The following is a 17,337-nucleotide window of genomic DNA, read 5'->3' as shown; positions in this document are numbered from 1 at the left end:
ACGAATTTCGCTCCTGTCGTTTCGCGCACTTGTGATTTTTTGTTTTTGTTTTGTTTTACTTTTCTTGTTTGGGGAAAAAATAAACAAATAAAATGACGTCGAATAATACACGAGCCGCGAGACGAGGTAACGGGTGGTGAGTCCACGCCTACGTTTTTCCCATTTGCCGGCGGTGGACCAATGAGCATGAGCCGTGCAAATTTGCGGACGCTGATTGGTGCAGCCGCCGCTGAAACCCGACACCCCGCCTCTCCATTTTTAAGAATCGGAGGAATTTTCCAGCGCTCACCCAGCGTCTTCACTCCACGGCGAGCGCTTTCCTCGTTTTCACTCGCTTCAGGACGCACTTTCCGTTCGCTAGGTGAGTTCTGTTGCTGTAAAACAGCTCCCCCTGTGTAGTTTCTTCCTTGTTGTCAGTTGATAGCCGTTTTTTATTTTGTTTCACAACGCGCTGTCATGGAAACTGGCTGGCGGTGACACAACAGATAACGTTGTTACCAATGAACAGCTTACATTTAGTTATTTTATTTTTGTTTATTTTAAGTCACCGAGCATTTCCTTTTTTGTGAAGTACAGGAAGTAAGTAGTGCAGAGTGCGCGGTTTGTGTGTGTGTGTGTGTGTGTGTGGTTGGTCATTGTTCATGACTTGGCCTCTATGGAACTTAAACGGAACCTGCATTCCGACGTTTTTTTTTTTTTAGCTGCACTTGAAAGGTGATTTCTGCAAGTTACGTTTCCGGGTTACGTTGTGTGTATGTCTGCTGGACTGTATTTGGGGATCGCGCCATAACCATAGATATAAGAATGTGTTCTTTTTATCTGGGTCCAGCATGAAGCTACACGCCCCTTTTAGCAACAGTGCAAATATTTACGTTAGAATACAGCGTCCTCGGTTTTTTCTTTCTTTCTGACCTCTGACATGTCACTTTTTTTTTTTTTTACTGTCACGACCGTGACGTGGCGTCGCCTAGCCGCGCATGCGCGCTTCTCGGAATCAACTTTGGCCTAAATACGCCCTCGGGTCCGTGGGCGTGGAGCTGAGTGGGAGTTGTAATCCCCCTGTGTGGGAAGAGATTAGTGTGTAGGTGTGTAAACCTCTTGCCGTTCCCTCTGCAGGTCGTTCACGGACGTTCACTGTGTCAAGTTCACCGTAGTACAAGATGTCTCAGCAACAGATGAGGTGATGTGCAGCCTTTCTGGTTTTTAATTATCCGTTTTAAACTGTAATATTCAATTAAATATTTATTTATTTTTATACACACATTTAGCCTCCCTGCCAAGCTGATCAACGGCGGCATCGCTGGCCTTGTTGGCGTCACTTGCGTTTTCCCCATCGACTTGGCCAAGACCAGGCTACAAAACCAGCGACAGGGCCAGCAGGTTTACAAGAACATGTGAGTCTTAATAAATCCCTCCCGCTTGCTCCTATGCGATCCCTGCCCGACTGGTGTCTGAACTGTGTGTCTTTTCAGGATTGACTGTCTGGTCAAAACTGTGCGATCCGAGGGATACTTTGGAATGTACAGAGGTAAGATCCGTTCACGTTCTTTGAAGTAACACCGCTTAATTGCCCTTGAGCTCTTTTATGAGTCAGTTTGTAGCATTGTGTAAAGTTAACAACGGCCGCGAAGCCCTTTTTTTGGCCGTAACAAACGGCACCATCAGATAAGACCGAAATGGGTGCTTGCATTGGCCTGTAATTTAGATGTTTTAACTGTATTAAATGTCTTTATTGGCACAGCAATTACACAGCTGTTTTACTTAGAACTACAGTTAACGTAATAAAGAGATACGTTGTAACTGGAGGCCAAAGGCTGGAAATTGAGGGTTTTTTTTTTTATATATATATATATATTAGTTAATGAAAAGTTGCGGCCTCACAGCTGTGCACACTAAAGTGTCTCATGGAGAAGAAATGGGAGCAAATTGAATGGGCTCCCTTTTTGTGAGGAATGCTGTTTTGTTTGCATCTGTGTTTTTCACATTACAGACACGGATCCCCCCTGGGATATTGAAGGCTAGCCGATATGGCGCAGCCACGCTGGAGGCAAATCATTTAATGGTTCTTACAATATTGCTCTATTTTAATTAGGCACCAGTTTTATTTATTTATTTTATTTATTTGCTGTTTTATTCAGTATTTTGCTCCTTCTATCCTTTTTTTTTTTTTTTTTTTTTTTATACCTAATGAACTTGTACTCGTTCTGCTGTCCCTTCACCTCTGCTGTAATCTGACTCCTGTGCTCACGTCATACTAAGCTCTTGATAAGTGTCCTGTCTGTCCTTCATTTCTTCTCTTGCATTTTTTTTCTGTTCTTTTTAAATGTTGACCATTCTACTAAGTGTCTTGACCAGATGTCAAAATCATGATCCTGTCCTGTCTTCTCTGTTACTGCATGCGTTACATTTATTTCCCATCAATTTTATATTCCTTTATCAACTTTGTCTAATTATTCTCTTAATAACTAAAAAGCAAAATCCAATATGTATTATATAATATAAGATCCCCCTCCACGATCATTCCACAGAATTAGCATATTTTGCTTTGTTGTTGTACATTGTGTAATAAGTGTAAAGCTTTTGTTCTATGGTTTGATGGTGGTGGGGAATGTTTTGTATGTGCTGCTTTCACAGTGTAGAGCTTCTGGTTTTTGGACTCATTTGTTGTATTTTTTTTTTTAGGGGCTGCTGTAAATTTAACCCTGGTCACCCCAGAGAAGGCCATCAAACTGGCTGCAAATGATTTCTTCCGCCACCACCTGGACAAAGATGGGTATGTTGGGTTTAACTGAATCTTATAAATTATTATTATTAACAGTAATAGTTTTTGTGTAACATTTGCTGATAATAAACTTTTCTTTATTTAGCAAGGGTTTGACTGTTTATAAGGAAATGTTGGCTGGCTGTGGTGCTGGCATGTGCCAAGTTATCATTACAACTCCAATGGAGATGCTTAAGATTCAGCTTCAAGATGCTGGAAGACTAGGTAAGATCTTTTCTGGCGTGAGCCTTTAGGATCATTGAACAGATTAAACCTGCTTGTAGACTGGACATTCCAGTCCCTGGGCATTAATAGTGTCTTTCCTGTTGCAGCTGCCCAGCAGAGGAAGCCTGGCATCATGTCCACCACAAAGCTGGTTCCTACCAACACAGTCCTGAGCCGCTCCTACAACGTCACCCCATCCCCCACAGCCAGGGCAGTGTCTGCAACTCAGATCGCCCGTCATCTGCTGCTCACACAGGGCATTCGAGGTCTTTACAAAGGCCTGGGAGCCACGCTCATGAGGTAACGGGACCAAGGACAAAGCCTGATTGGGGTTAACAACGCTTACAACCAGCCATCAACTTTTGATTTATTATTATTTTTTTCTCCATACAGGGACGTTCCATTTTCCATTGTATATTTCCCACTTTTTGCAAACATGAACAAGTTTGGCAAGCCGTCTCCTGAAGAGCCTGCACCTTTCTACTGGAACTTCTTGTCTGGTTGTGCTGCAGGCTCAACTGCTGCAGTGGCTGTCAACCCTTGTGATGGTAAGTGCAGACAGCTTTTTCATTGATGCTTTTTGTGCAATATGCTGATGTTCGTGTTTGTTTCATTGCAGTGGTCAAGACACGGTTACAGTCTCTGAGCAAAGGGGCAAATGAAGAGAGCTACAAGGGCGTGGTTGACTGTGTGACGTAAGACATAATTTGCAATTTAAAGTCATTCAGTCACTTTTTCAGTTAGTCTTGTTAATAAGCAGCTGTCTCCATCTCTTGACTACTTTCTTGTGTTTGCTTTTTTTGCAGAAAGATTATGCAGCGGGAGGGACCATCTGCATTCCTTAAAGGAGCAGGCTGCAGGGCCTTGGTCATTGCACCTCTCTTTGGCATTGCGCAAGTCATGTACTTTGTTGGCATTGGGGAATTCATCCTTGGACAAACACCTTTCAACCTTCTTTCTGCATAAGGGACACCTATAGACTAATCCCCAGAAATCGTCGAGAAATAACGATAATAATCATAGACGTACGGGGCAGCAACATGACCGCTCAGCAGTCTTGTGGCAACTGGTTACACTAGTTAACTTCCTCCTAACGTTACTGCACTTCCTCTTGTGGTTTAGCAGCTTGTTTGATAGGCTGTGCTCAACGTTGTTGCACTTGTCGGTAAGGGGCCTTCATGAGGAGTGGAGGGAGTGTGGCTTTGGCCTGTTCCCTCCAGGAAGTTCCACTAAGATTTCCCTCAATGAGGGAGTGATGACTGGTGTCGCAGGCACCTTGCGTTAAAAAAAAATACAAAACACAGGCTTTTTTTTTTTTTTTTTTTTTTTATCTCTCTCTCTCTCTCTCTCTCTCTCTCTCTCTCTCTCTCTCTCTCTCTCTCTCTCTCTCTCTCTCTCTCTCTCTCTCTCTCTCTCTCTCTCTCTCTCTATATATATATATATATATATATATATATATATATATATATAAAATATTTTTTTGTGTATAATTATTTTCCTTTACTTACTATTTGTCTGAAATATATGTATGTAATAAGTTAATATTTTCCTTTTTGAGTTACATTGTTAAAGAAAAGAGCTTGTCCTGGTTTGAAATGTTACTTGTGTTCCTTGGATTAAATGTTCAGTACTTGAACACTTTTCATTCCTGTTCTTAAAGCAATGTGCCCTGAGGCCACTTGATTTTTATTTTATTTTTTTTTAACCATATTAACCTCACCATACAGCTTTTGATGTCCTGTTTGACTAGAACTAGCATTTTTATACTCTGCAAAGTGATTTTGTGCAGGGTGTTTTTTGCTACTTTTGTGAATAGTTAACATGAGTTCATGAATATTTTTGTTTTTGTTTGCCTTATGAGGGGTTTTTCCCCTCCACTGTGGTGAGCCTTCACAGTATTAAATCTAACTCAGCAGTGCTTGGGCCTTTGTTTTCCAGGTCACTAATGTAAGGACTAAAATGTACACCTGAGGAAAAACTTGATTTTGTCTCTTATATCCACGTATGTTACACATTGTTGGGCTACTGAAACTAAATAAAAGCTCATCTGCTTATAAAATTAAAGTCTTTTTTTTTTTTTTTTCTCTCTCCACTCTAATGTAACAAACCAAAATGAAGCACTTTTATACACACATACATGTATATTCTTCCTGATGGGATATTATAAAATGTTGCTTAGATTCATGATGCCTGCTAGGTGCTCTGAATAATGTTATGGCACCAAGCCAGTGAGTTTTTGGCCAGCTCAGTTAGGATTACCTGAAAGTGCAAGTGAGCACCGGGAAATACATGTCACTTGAGGAGCTGCATTTTATGTCACTAGGTGGATCCTCGACTTGCTCAGGAATCTCTTCAGGCTGCTTTAATTGGCCTTCTGTCTTCACTCTTGCTTTGCATATTCTTGCCATTGTGTTGCTGGCAATAAACAGTGTTGAGTTTACATAATCCTTGTTGAGCTCCCATCAGTTTGTTCGCTCATAACCACCAGTTAGCTCTGTATGACTGTTATTTACTTCACATATGATTGGCCTTTGTATTTTTTTACATATGGAATCAATCATGTTGTGTGCATGCATTGTATATCTAATCTAAAAATGTATTTAAATCATAAAACAAGCTCACACATATTCATATGATTTGTACAGACTACTCTTGAACAGCAGTGAAACAGCCTAAGGCTCCCAGATCAATGGGTGATTGTGGAATATTGTGAGAAGCCTATATTATTTTCAAGATCACATGATAAAAAAACTACGGGAAGTTAGTGCACCAAAAAAGCTGAAACTCTGGGCTACATTTCTTGAGAAATCTGTCTTTGCACGTCGGGGGTTTCTCTTGGGTTCAGTTTCAGTATCACTCCTGGTTACTGTTGACATTATGCCTTTAAGCTGTTCCGGTTTAACTGGTTTGTGTGGATTTTTGACTCAGTTTAAAAACCTGAAAATGAGATTAGGTAGAGGAAAATCGTCTGAATAAAAACTCCCAACATTTCATAACATTATTTTTTTTATTCCTCAAAGCAATTTTTATTTAGAAATTGCTACGAAATGGTCATGCTATGAAAATTGCCCATTTTTCTTTTCCTTTTGCACGATTAGCAAACACGATCTACAAACAGCTACAGAGTATACACATCTTTAAGAGTACATTCCAAAAAAAACATTAATAACAAAGATAAATTACAGTTTCACACAAAATGTGTACATCTTTATAGTGACAGTTCACACGTACATGCTCAGGAGGCGCCCACATGGCTCTGTGCCTGTGTCATGTTTCTTTTTCTTTTTTTTTTTTTTTAATGAGGTGTCACCCCGACCAGAGAGGTGGAAGCTGAAGAATTAAGTGCTGGCAACTCCAAAACATAACCCAGAGTTATGATCAATTATGTTCCAATAAAGGAAAGACAATACAGTTCAGACGGCTTCTAAGACTAAGCAGAATTTCATTTCCTGAACTGAAACGGAACCGAAAATAACACTGAAGCCAACGAAGCTCCAAACCCAACCGAATGCTTCATCTCTTCCAGTGGATTTTTTTAAGGAGGCTTCCAAACCTCTTGTTCCACCTGGATTGAGTTAAACAATCAGCAATGGACTTAACATGACATAAATTACAAGGAATGAGGGAAAGGTTACTAGCTCTGGCCAGGATTGGGTCTTTCTGGTATTGAGGCAATTTAGTTAGTAACTAGTTATTAATCACAAATGGCAGTAGGTGTCGAGTCATACATCGTAATACTGCAGTGTATGCTCTCCCACGTACATTTTTAGAAATATGGGTTTTTACCCATAGCATGAGTCCAGCAGAAGCATGTGAATCTTGAATGATGCAGGTAGTCATGTGTCTATGATCAAAAAATCGGTAAAATAAGACCCGCTAATTATGCAACGTTGTTTTATGGAGTCGAATATGACTCAAGAACAATGAACAAAAGGATGCGCTCAAAAAAATGCAGCCTTAGTCCTACCTGCAGAAATTTTTTTCACTTTTGCATAAGAGGCCAATGTGACTTGCTGCATCATAGGGTGTTATGGAATAAGCGGTCCAGGAAAATGGTACCTATGAAAGGGGAGGGTTGACACCAAGGCTTACAGCTTAGTGCGGGTCCAGTCCAACAGGTGGGAAACTCCGACAGAGCTTCTCGATTAGAAAAAAAACCCCATGTCATCAGACCCACAAAACCCACCAAAAACAAACAAGTTCAATCAAGTCAGAGATATTGTGTTGTGTAATGCTCTCTCTTCTCCAGTCCAGATGTGATGGCCCCGGCTGGTCCAGACGGTGACTTCAGGACAGCCTAACAGTGGCGAGGCATCTAAATGTATTCTCTGTTGTTACGAATGGCGCAGCACAGGACCATGCTGAAGATCATGCCAATGATCTAAAGGGGCAGGATTACACACTCAGTTTACGTACACAGTGCTACTAACAATTCAGATTTTAATATTCTAACATCTGGTCCTCACCATAATCCCCGCAATGCCAATCCCCACATAGCCAATGATGAAGATCTTTTCATTGAAAAAGTTACTTATTGCAGTGGTACATACCTCCTGCAACACAGATACCAACACAAATGAGGGTTTAAGCCTGAAACATACAAGCCTATGCGGTATTATTACAGTACATTGCATAAACTTACTTTAAATATTACATCCTATGTTTTGCACTGTGACACTATGTTCTTAATACCATAATTAACTAATTCATGTTACATTAAATATTCATGTAAAAATGAACAGAAATGAACAGTGAGCAATGTGAGTTTAAACAAGGGCTGGCTTCAGAGACAGAGGTCTCTCTCTCAGGATGTCAAAATGCCTGCATGGGGAATACACATTTCACTGCAGTGTCCTTGTGATCCTTGTATGTCCATGAGCAAGATACTTAACCCTGAGTTGCTCCAGGGAGACTGTCCCTGTAACTACTGATTGTAAGTCGCTCTGGATAAGTGTGTCTGATAAATTCCATAAATATGACAATATCACAAAAAAGTTTATGAACTAGACCAATGCCATTGAATTTAATTTCCTATGAATGATTGTGAGTCAACATTTTCTGACACACTTGCTTGCTCTTTGTTGTTTCCAGATCAACAGTGGTCCATATCTCAGAACCCGATTTACAATTGCAGATTCTACATTAGTTTACCTTAATTGATATTTATGTAAATCGTTTTGGTCATTTAATCCTATACCTTTGAACATTCTGCTATAATTAAACCAGTTATATGACCTTTGCTGCCATCTATGGGGCTGTGGTGGTAGTACTCCCAATTTCATATTTCATACTGTAAAAAATGACAATGAGCAAATAGCAAGATGGCAAATATGGAATTTGTCATGTTAATAAGAACTGTGTAATAACATGCACAGAGAAATGTAAAAGTGGTCTCTACCTCATTGTCGTCAGGGTTTGGACAAAGTGATTGCTCAGTGGGATCACAGCAGTTAAGCTGTTATTGGAGAAGCACAAAAAGCATATCAAACAATGATGCAAGACAATAATAACACTAAACAGAAATACATTGTCAAAATTAACCAAACATTACTCACAACTTTCTTGTACACATTTACAATTGCAGTGTTATTAGCGAGGGCTTCTCTGTAGAAGCTCTGAACTTCATCAATAACCTAAAAAAATTAAAATATTGGAATGGACAGAGTTAGATTTCTTTTCGGACTATTTCTACACGTAGAATAAAATCTATGAAGTAACACATGTGAGATTATTAACGGTCTCAGATTTTAGGCTCTTAAAATAGCCTGTCATCAATTGTACAAGTGTAATCAATATAATAAATATGAATCGCTATGGATTACCTTCTCTTTGTGTAAGAATCCAAAGACCCCTCCAGCAACCTCTGCACCAAAGATCACTAGTAGGCAGGCGAAGAACTGCAGAAGAGTTTTTTGTTTTATTTTAAATGAAAACCACAGTCTTTTGATCCAGTACATGAATTAAAATCTATAAATAAAACAAATAAAACACCCTACTAAAAGCTCAGTCTTGGTCTGCTCATATTATTCTGTTGACCACTTTAACAATATTTAACTAGCCAGTGTTAGTAAATGGAAAGCTACTCTTAAACATTGTGAAAAAAATATGTCCATTCCTACAGCTAAAGCACTTATAATAAAATACACCCTCACATAAGCAGCATATTCCAGGTTAATATTAAAATTGTTTAGAAGTTTATCACTTGTAAATCAGAGAAAGGAGAAATTAGAAAATGCAAACTGTGCACAAAATCAATGGTAGGTAAAAAAATAGCTTCGTTCCATATGTTCCTGCTCCTACCCACCAATCCCAGAAGGCACTGTGACTCGCGGACAGCCCCGCAACATCCAAAGAAGCCCACCAACATCATGACTCCACCCACAATGATCAGGATATACACAGCTGAGAACATTGAAAAGAAAAAGAACAATAACTCATTAATAATCTTTAAAAAATCTAAATTTTTTAGACATGTTTACACCTGATCAGTAGGTGTCAGCAGAGGACAACAGCACTTTTAGCTCCACCTCTCCCCCAATGATTATTACATTGTAACTTTACTCTGTCACCACTACCAAAATAAAAACATAAAATAAAAGCAAACAAATAAACTTTATGTAATATGTATTTATTTGTTTTTTTTATTGTGTTTTTTTTCCTGATCTGGCAACACAGATCAAACTGAAAATACTAAAGCTGATTCAATTTTAAACCTCTAAAACAGCTGCTTGGTCTGGTGGCTTGGTTTCTGAACTGAATCGCTCTGCGCTTCTCTCAGAAGACTGGATTTGCATGTTCTGTTTCTGACTATAGAGCAGGTGTAATCACACTCACATTCATGCAGGGGTTATGAAGAATTTACAGTAAACTCCTTTTCCGTTTACTGTAAGCACACTGAAACACGGGGGTACAAAAGCTGAAGCTCCATATAAATGGAGAGGAAGGGGTGAGACGGCGGGTAGTATGAGTTCTCGTCACTTGCCCCAAGTGAAAAATGCTCTGTCCCGTTTGTTCATCTGGCGCTCCATGCTGAGACAAGGCACACATTGAGGGACCTCTGGGATGCTCTCATTAGCTCGCTCCACCCTTAGTAACAATACCCCTCACGGGAGCCAGGAGGTGAGCTAATCGCTGGCCTCACAAAGAGGGGATGGATGGTGGGAGAGGCGAGAAGAAGGGGAGAGCGGAGTGGGTGAAAAGGAGAGCGTCTAGCATCTGCTCGGGCTGCCATGGCGTCATCTCCCCAAGCGATGCCCCCCTCGCTTCTTCTGCTCCACCCCGACTAATGGCGTACTACCGGGCCGCTTGCAGCCGCGATCTGAGGCTCATCAGGCGCGGCGCGGCCGTAACTGTGGTGACGCTGTAATTAACCCACGGGGGAGCTGCAGGTTGTTTTTCCTGTTTTAGGGCAACAGATGAGAGATAAAGCTGGTGGGTCCACTGTGGATTCACCAGAGAAAACAAGTCGCTGCTCCTGGCCTGGTGCACAGTGACACGCAGAGCTGTTATCACTTTAAAATAATAATAGGATCTTGCTATTTATTATAAAGGCCCCACTGCTGAATGGAAACACCAAGACTTCACACCAGAGAGAGAAAAAAGTGAAGGTGCTTTCTGCCGGGGATGCATTTGAATAAAAAAACAATAAAACAAAAGAAGTATCTGGTGACCCCAGGCCTCTTGATCCCAGGCCTGGTCTGAAGTGTAAGATACTAAATGAGAAAAGAGCCTAGAACCTATGCTGCTCCAAGGTCAACACCAACCTTTGCAAAACACTACTGTGAAAACACTTTTGTGATTTCCAAAATCACAAAAGCATATTTCTGTACATTCACTGTGTAATATATAACATTTTTATTATTTGGACTGAAAGACACTACTATATATATGGACCGTGTATATAAAAAATAACTAGTGTTGCTGCAATAGTGAAACAAACACATCATAAAAAGTGAAACTGTAAACTCTCGACCACATCTGAACTCCCACGACAAAAGCTTTATGACCTTGTTCAACACAGTTTTTGTTCCCACTATAACAGAAGGAAAATTCCTAGTAAAACGTTAAAAGCAGACGCCATGGCATCATATAACCAAAAGTCCAAACCTTGCAGGGCTTCTGGCCTGGTGACGGCAAAGCGGATTGGGTCTCTGCTGTGTGGTTTGTTAATGTTAAGACAAGGTCACATGTTGCCAGCGAATACAGGATATTGTATTTTTTCAACGCATCTCCCTTCTGCCAAGCATAATCTTGAATCTAGATGCTACATTCTAATTTTAATCATTCAAATTTTTAAAATTTCGCTCAATGCGGACGGAGCACTGAACCGACCCTTAGTTCCCTTTTTCTTCTTGCATATTAAAAATCAACAGAAGCGACGGGGAGAGAAATAAAAGAAATAAACGGGTAGGGCGAAACGAGAGTAGGGAACTCACCATCACACCCCTGAGGACTGATGTATTGTCCTTGGACAATAAAGAGCTCTTTTTTGCAGGAGTGAATTGCGAGTAACCTGATTTTGCCCGAAACCTTTTAATGGCCCTCACCTTCTAAAAACTACCCTGATCTCCTCAGATGAATAAAGTCCAATATCTTCCTTCTGTTTACCCATCAGGAAGGAAAGGGTTAAATAACACACACACAAAATATCGGCTGGGCCTGTTTAACTCTTAACTTACCGATAAAGAAGGTTTCTGGGCTACCATTCTCACTGAGGAGAGTGGATGTATCCGGGTCAAACCTCAGCCACAGTCCCACAGCCAGAACCAGCGAGCCGGACAACTGTCAAAAAGACAGAGAGAGAGAGAGAGAGAGAGAGAGAGAGAGGGGTATTTATGTACTATATGTATGTCACGTATAGAAACCAGCAAATTATTCTTAGTTAAACATAATTGCATTTACATTTACGCCATTTATCAGACACCCTTATCCAGAGTGACTTATAATCAGTAGTGACAGAGACAGTCCCCCTGGAGACACAATGGTGGTAAGTGGGATTTGAACCTATGACTTTGTGGTCTTCTGATTTTTAGGTGAGAGAGTTACCCACTAGGCTACTACCACCCAGTTTTACTTTACTTTACTTTATTTAGCAGACGCTTTTATCCAAAGCGACTTACAAGAGGAAGACACCAGCAATTCTCATTCGGTTTCTATAGAATATTGAGTTTACAAACTAAGAGCCCTGATAAGGCTCAACTTGTCAGTGAAGAGCATGCTCAGAGATTGTTAGGTGCTAGACGAAGAAAAATTATAATGTATTTATACATTTTTGTATTGTTTGTGCAATGTGTACGCATGTGCGTGTGTAAGTGTTAGATTTGTCTGTAATATTTTTTTTAAACAAGAGGGTTTTCACCTGCTTCTTAAAAGTGGTGATAGTCTCGGCCAGTTTTATTAATATTAACCCCAATCAGTGATCATCTTTGACCATTAAGAAGTCGTCGTCCCCCCCACCCCCCACCCCACACACACACACACACACACACACGTTCTCTCTCTCTTAGCATCCTGTGCATCTCTGGCAGGGCATTGATTGAAACCCAGTATGGCAGAAAGGGTCGCGTATCCTTGCCTGACTCTCCCCAATCTGTCCTTCAGCAGAAACTCCAGCGTTGGCCTCATTTCAAGCCATTTCAGGCCGATCATAAATTCCGGCCAGAACATTTAATGCGTAAGTAGAAGTAAACGAGGTCTCTTCGAATTGGTAATTAAGCGAATGTATTTTCTGAATTTCATTGAGGGCTCCGATTTTACAAGCTCGCCATTAACATCAGAATGCCTACTGCAGGTCACCTACTGCAGGGTCTGCTTCTGAGGCCTTCTCATCTAATCATACATGGGAAAATGAAGGATGAGTTCAACGAATTTCAGACAGAGACCATTTCCACTAGGGAGGGTCAGATATTCAGTACTATAAAATTATATTTCCTCCATATGGGTTTGAGCACAGTCAAGGATTGCCAATAAACTTCATCCCTGCTGCCTGAAATCTATACATCCCGTGAAGAGTCTGTACACATGCCTCTGCATTTAGGAACGAACAGTAACGTCGCACTCAAAACTTGGGATCAGCCTACCACAAACATTACGTCATTATACAGATCACGCTAGACACACTGTACAGATTTTTCAAGAAAATGCTTTACATTCGCAGGCCCTCTGCAGACAGAGAGGCACTTGATATGGAAATGGAGCTGTGGGAGGAGATGCAGATCTTATCTGGACTTCTTCTCCATCATAATAATGTTCCTGTGTGTCCCAGCCTCCCCGGTGGCCCCATCCCATGCATGACCCTTCACTGTCACGGTGGCCCTGGGCAAAAGAGGGTCTGGTCCTTACAGTCCCTTGCAGGAGCATGGCCCAGCTCTGTCACTCCCTGTGCTCCTCAGCAGTGGGCAGGCTGTGCCAGCCTCACGAGCCTCGCATCACCCGGACTGGCATAGACTGCCCCCTGGCACTGACCCCTGAAAACCCACGCTGTCCCTTGTGCCTTGCCCCGCCCATTCTGGCACACCGCACAAGGGCCCGGCTTATGTGTCCGTACCCCCGGGACAAAGACACAGTGTGCGTTGAGGTGATATCACTCCAGAGGTGACCAATGGCAGAGGGGCCAGAGCTCTAAATTACATTACACTACACTAACTATTTGGGCAGATCTAATCTCGCCACTTCATTACTCTGTAATCTCAATGATAATGTAATTTTTCTTTTTTTGGGGGGGTCAGTTTTCCCCACCTCCAGCACTGACAAAAAATTAAAAATACAATGAGACCAATGCATTTTGAAGCTAACGCATTCAGCACCACGCAAAGGATGATTTATGACAGAGCCTGCTTTCGTCTGCTTTCCACAAATATGGACAAAATAATGGTAAAACACAGACAGTTGGTGCTGCCTGGATCTGTACTTGACAGTGAATGAACTTTAATGCCAGGTTGAGTTTTGATGTGCTTAGTATCTGAATAGAAAGATACAATGCATGATGCAAAGTATTAATTAAGTCATCAATACTGTAAAATACATCAATACTGCAAAGTTTGAAAAACTTACAACATTTTGAAAGGTTGCCTTCAGTATTACAAAATACAGCATGGGATGGAACCAAGACAACCACAGCCTGAAGCCTGACTTCTAAGAATGACCTTCTTCTCTGCATGGAGAGAGATGGACTGGCTATGCTGATGATTTGTGATGAATGACAAATCGTCTTATCTAACTTTAGATACTGGCAGTGCACGTTTAACACAAAAATACATTAAGCATGGGGCATATCTAGGGGGTTCGCTTGACTCCACCAATAATTCTCAGTGAAAGATCATTTGTACATCCCAAACAATGTTTAAGTGTTGTCATGTTGCGGTACTTTGTGTGGAACCAGCTAACCCACCAACAATACGGAAGTTCATCAAATGCGTCAATGGGCACAGACTCACCGATTCCAATCACACCTCATGTTCAGCAGACACATAGATGAAATGGAGCCTGACTTTGCTCAGTGAAGCCGAGAAGCTGGCATGCTTAAATAAACATGTCGAGGTTTCATTTCGACCCGAAATCTGCAAGAACAAAGATGCCCGGACATGATGCTGCCTGCAACTTCTCCAAACGACTGTCACTAGCACTATTACTGAAGACCTAAATTACTTTAACTCGAGCAAAACGCTCCAAATAGGGTCCCGAGAAAGAAAGACAGGTGAAAATAGCAACAACAAAAAAAAGCCCCCGGGGTCTCTTTCCTCTGCTGAGTGCTTTCAGCATTAATCGGGGTGTGTCACATGCTTTCAAGATAATTAACATAGCAAGAATATGCACGTGTGCATTTCCTGTCTTTCACGTAGGACGTCCCTGATAGTATGAAGTGTTGGCTGATGATGGGCTCTTAGTGTAATGGAGCCCCCATGGCAAGGGCCGATGCGAGTCTGTCGTGCAAGGAAAGCTCGATTGGCCACCGATGGCCCTGAGTGGCCTAATTGCCTGTGGTTGTCCAATCCCCTTCAGTGAGGGGTGGGGGAAAGGCCGCACAGCAAAGTGCAGCTTCCGGCAGAAAAAGAAAACCGCCCGATGTAATAGTCCGGCCGCACCTTGTGCACTCCTCCAGCCTGAGACCGCGTTCTTGTGTGTGTGTGTGTGTGTGTGTGTGTGTGTGTGTGTGTGTGTATGTGTTTTGCACTAATCTGCATCTTGAACTTCAATCCCTTCCATGCATGCAGCATAAATGTCAGGCCAGTCTTGTCAAAACTCCCACTTCCAAAACCTTAATACCTAATCACGAGCTGAATTAATTCATTACTTCATCAATGAAAACATATACAATGTCCAGTGGAATTTGTACATGGTACGATTACTATGCACCGTATATATTTATACCAGAAGTCCGGCAGCGCTGCATAACGCCGAAGGGACGCCCGGGCGACATTAAAAACGTGACGGTGTGACAGGACTCATCACCTGTGCCCAGTCCGGACCGCTTTTAAAAGCCGGGGATTTCCGGCCGTTCGGGAGCGGGGACATTTCCGTGGACTTTCGTGCACGAACTTGAGTTTCTGGTTTGTGTTTTTTGAGTTCTGCCAACCGCCACACGCCCTCGGGCAAGTTCATGTTCCGCACCCACATTTCCCTGTTTCCAGCCACCGTGTTGGTGTTTATTAGTGTTCTTTTATTATTAATAATAAATCCTTGTTCCCATTATGTCCCGCCTCTGCGCCGACGTGACACAGCGTGGCGACAGCAGACACCCCGACGGTCGCCGGGGAGCGAGAAAGATGTGCAGATGTCGTCCCGGCGCTGTGCGGTGACTGGACGTGTCACGCAGCAAACGAGAAATAATAATAATAAATAAATAAATAAATAAACCACCCACGACACACACACCCCCTCCCCAGCTTTTGCACCAAAACTGCACCCGCGATCACTTACCCAGAAGATGAAGTTGAAGACGAAGAGCAGATATTTCACGCATATCATGCCGCCCTGGACTCTGCCCATTTTTTCCGTTCTTGTATTTTTTTTTCCTGCTCGTGCTTGTGGCGTCTCGTGCCTCCGTGAAATTGTCGCGGCGGTGCGGACACTGGCTGTTGCGCGGATCGCGACGTCAGACACGCACCCGCCGGCAGAGGCGGCCGGAACCGCCCATTTGGTCGCGGAGGGGCAGGGACGCGTCGGGGGAGCTGGACGTTGTTTACGACGCTGGTGAATCTGTGCAGTCGTCGTGCGCGGATGATCGGCTGTAAACAGTGAACCCCGGAAAAGAAAATTGCCTCGCGCCTCTGAATATATGGGGTGGTAATAGCCTAGTGGCTAACACACTCGCCTAAGAACCAGAAGACCCAGGTTCAAATCCCACTTTCCCTGAGCAAGACACTTAACCCTAAGTTGCTCCAGGGGGGGACTGTCCCTGTAACTACTGATTGTAAGTCGCTCTGGAAAAGGGCGTCTGATAAATGCTGTAAATGTAAATGTAAATGTAAATGTAAATGTAAATTAATATAGAGGATGCAAAGTGATGTTGAGAATGTCCCCCCAGGTGGCACGTGAGCAGCCACCTGCTAAGGAAGATCTACATTGACACACACACACATGCACAAACACACACAACAACAACAACAACAACAACATTTACTTCTTATATTAGCCCCAAATCACATACAGCGTGTCTCAATGGGCTTTGAAGGGCCCCTTCAGTTGACCCCAGCAATCCGCTGTTCCTCTATGCCATGGGGTGCCCTTGACACACTTCATCAGCTGCATGATGGTAGAGGGCCAACCTTTGCAGTTGCTGATGTTCATGTTTAGAATACCTGTAAAATGTGGATATAATGGTGTGTGCTGTATAATTTAATATTCATAGGTCGATATATATATATATATATATATATATATATATATATATATATATATATATATATATATATATATATATATATATATATATATATATATATATATATATATATATATATTAATCCAAATGAAGTGAATTTGATGACTGATTACTTAGGTACACAGCTGGACATTTATTCCACAGCCAAGTAAATGTCTTGCATTCTAAAGAAGATTTAGGAGATTCCAACCAACGGAAACACAGCACCAATCCGACCCCACCTTTCCAAGTGCGCATTATAATCTTTCATTCCATTCTTTATGCACACACATAATGCCATAATGCATAATGCATATGCCATAATGAAATGCAATTATGAACCTTCTCCATATCACTTCAGAGCAACTAGCCATGAACTTGTGTGACAACCACATCCTTCTAATCTCATCCTTCTATTTATCGCTTTGTTTATGGGTATTGGCAAAAAATGGCTTCATAAAACAAACTTATAAAACTGAAATACAAAATG

The 17,337-nt window shown here is 41.8% G+C and overlaps 2 protein-coding genes across 2 annotated transcripts; one reads left to right on the top strand and one right to left on the bottom strand.

Annotated features, from left to right (window-relative positions):
- Positions 1–230: 230 nt before the first annotated feature.
- LOC114801067 (mitochondrial glutamate carrier 1-like) lies at positions 231–4,256 on the top strand. The gene is made up of 10 exons (XM_028999022.1): positions 231–361; positions 1,117–1,180; positions 1,269–1,394; positions 1,473–1,528; positions 2,683–2,773; positions 2,868–2,986; positions 3,094–3,286; positions 3,380–3,534; positions 3,606–3,681; positions 3,793–4,256. Exons 2-10 carry the CDS (start codon positions 1,161–1,163, stop codon positions 3,950–3,952), a joined length of 996 nt encoding a protein of 331 aa, XP_028854855.1. The 5' UTR covers positions 231–361; positions 1,117–1,160; the 3' UTR covers positions 3,953–4,256.
- Positions 4,257–6,218: 1,962 nt separating this feature from the next.
- LOC114800642 (CD9 antigen-like) lies at positions 6,219–16,297 on the bottom strand. The gene is made up of 8 exons (XM_028998285.1): positions 15,905–16,297; positions 11,665–11,767; positions 9,291–9,388; positions 8,809–8,883; positions 8,542–8,619; positions 8,385–8,441; positions 7,453–7,539; positions 6,219–7,367 (listed from the first exon to the last, which is right to left on the bottom strand). Exons 1-8 carry the CDS (start codon positions 15,971–15,973, stop codon positions 7,302–7,304), a joined length of 633 nt encoding a protein of 210 aa, XP_028854118.1. The 5' UTR covers positions 15,974–16,297; the 3' UTR covers positions 6,219–7,301.
- Between the last annotated feature and the right edge of the window lie 1,040 nt (positions 16,298–17,337).

Source organism: Denticeps clupeoides, chromosome 12, assembly GCF_900700375.1.
Source record: "Denticeps clupeoides chromosome 12, fDenClu1.1, whole genome shotgun sequence".
In the NCBI taxonomy this organism is placed as follows: Eukaryota; Metazoa; Chordata; class Actinopteri; order Clupeiformes; family Denticipitidae; genus Denticeps; species Denticeps clupeoides.
The sequence above is the reverse complement of the archived record's forward strand: the minus strand, read 5'-3'. Positions and strand labels throughout refer to the sequence as shown.

Excerpts from the sequence above, each read along its gene's own strand:
- LOC114801067 (XM_028999022.1), top strand. The coding sequence starts at position 1,161 with ATGTCTCAGCAACAGATGAG. Across the intron at positions 1,181-1,268 it reads ATGTCTCAGCAACAGATGAG|CCTCCCTGCCAAGCTGATCA; the intron begins GTGATGTGCAGC and ends ACACACATTTAG. Across the intron at positions 1,529-2,682 it reads ATACTTTGGAATGTACAGAG|GGGCTGCTGTAAATTTAACC; the intron begins GTAAGATCCGTT and ends TTTTTTTTTTAG.
- LOC114800642 (XM_028998285.1), bottom strand. The coding sequence starts at position 15,973 with ATGGGCAGAGTCCAGGGCGGCATGATATGCGTGAAATATCTGCTCTTC. Across the intron at positions 9,389-11,664 it reads CCCAGAAACCTTCTTTATCG|CTGTGTATATCCTGATCATT; the intron begins GTAAGTTAAGAG and ends CAATGTTCTCAG. Across the intron at positions 8,442-8,541 it reads TAAATGTGTACAAGAAAGTT|CTTAACTGCTGTGATCCCAC; the intron begins GTGAGTAATGTT and ends CTCCAATAACAG.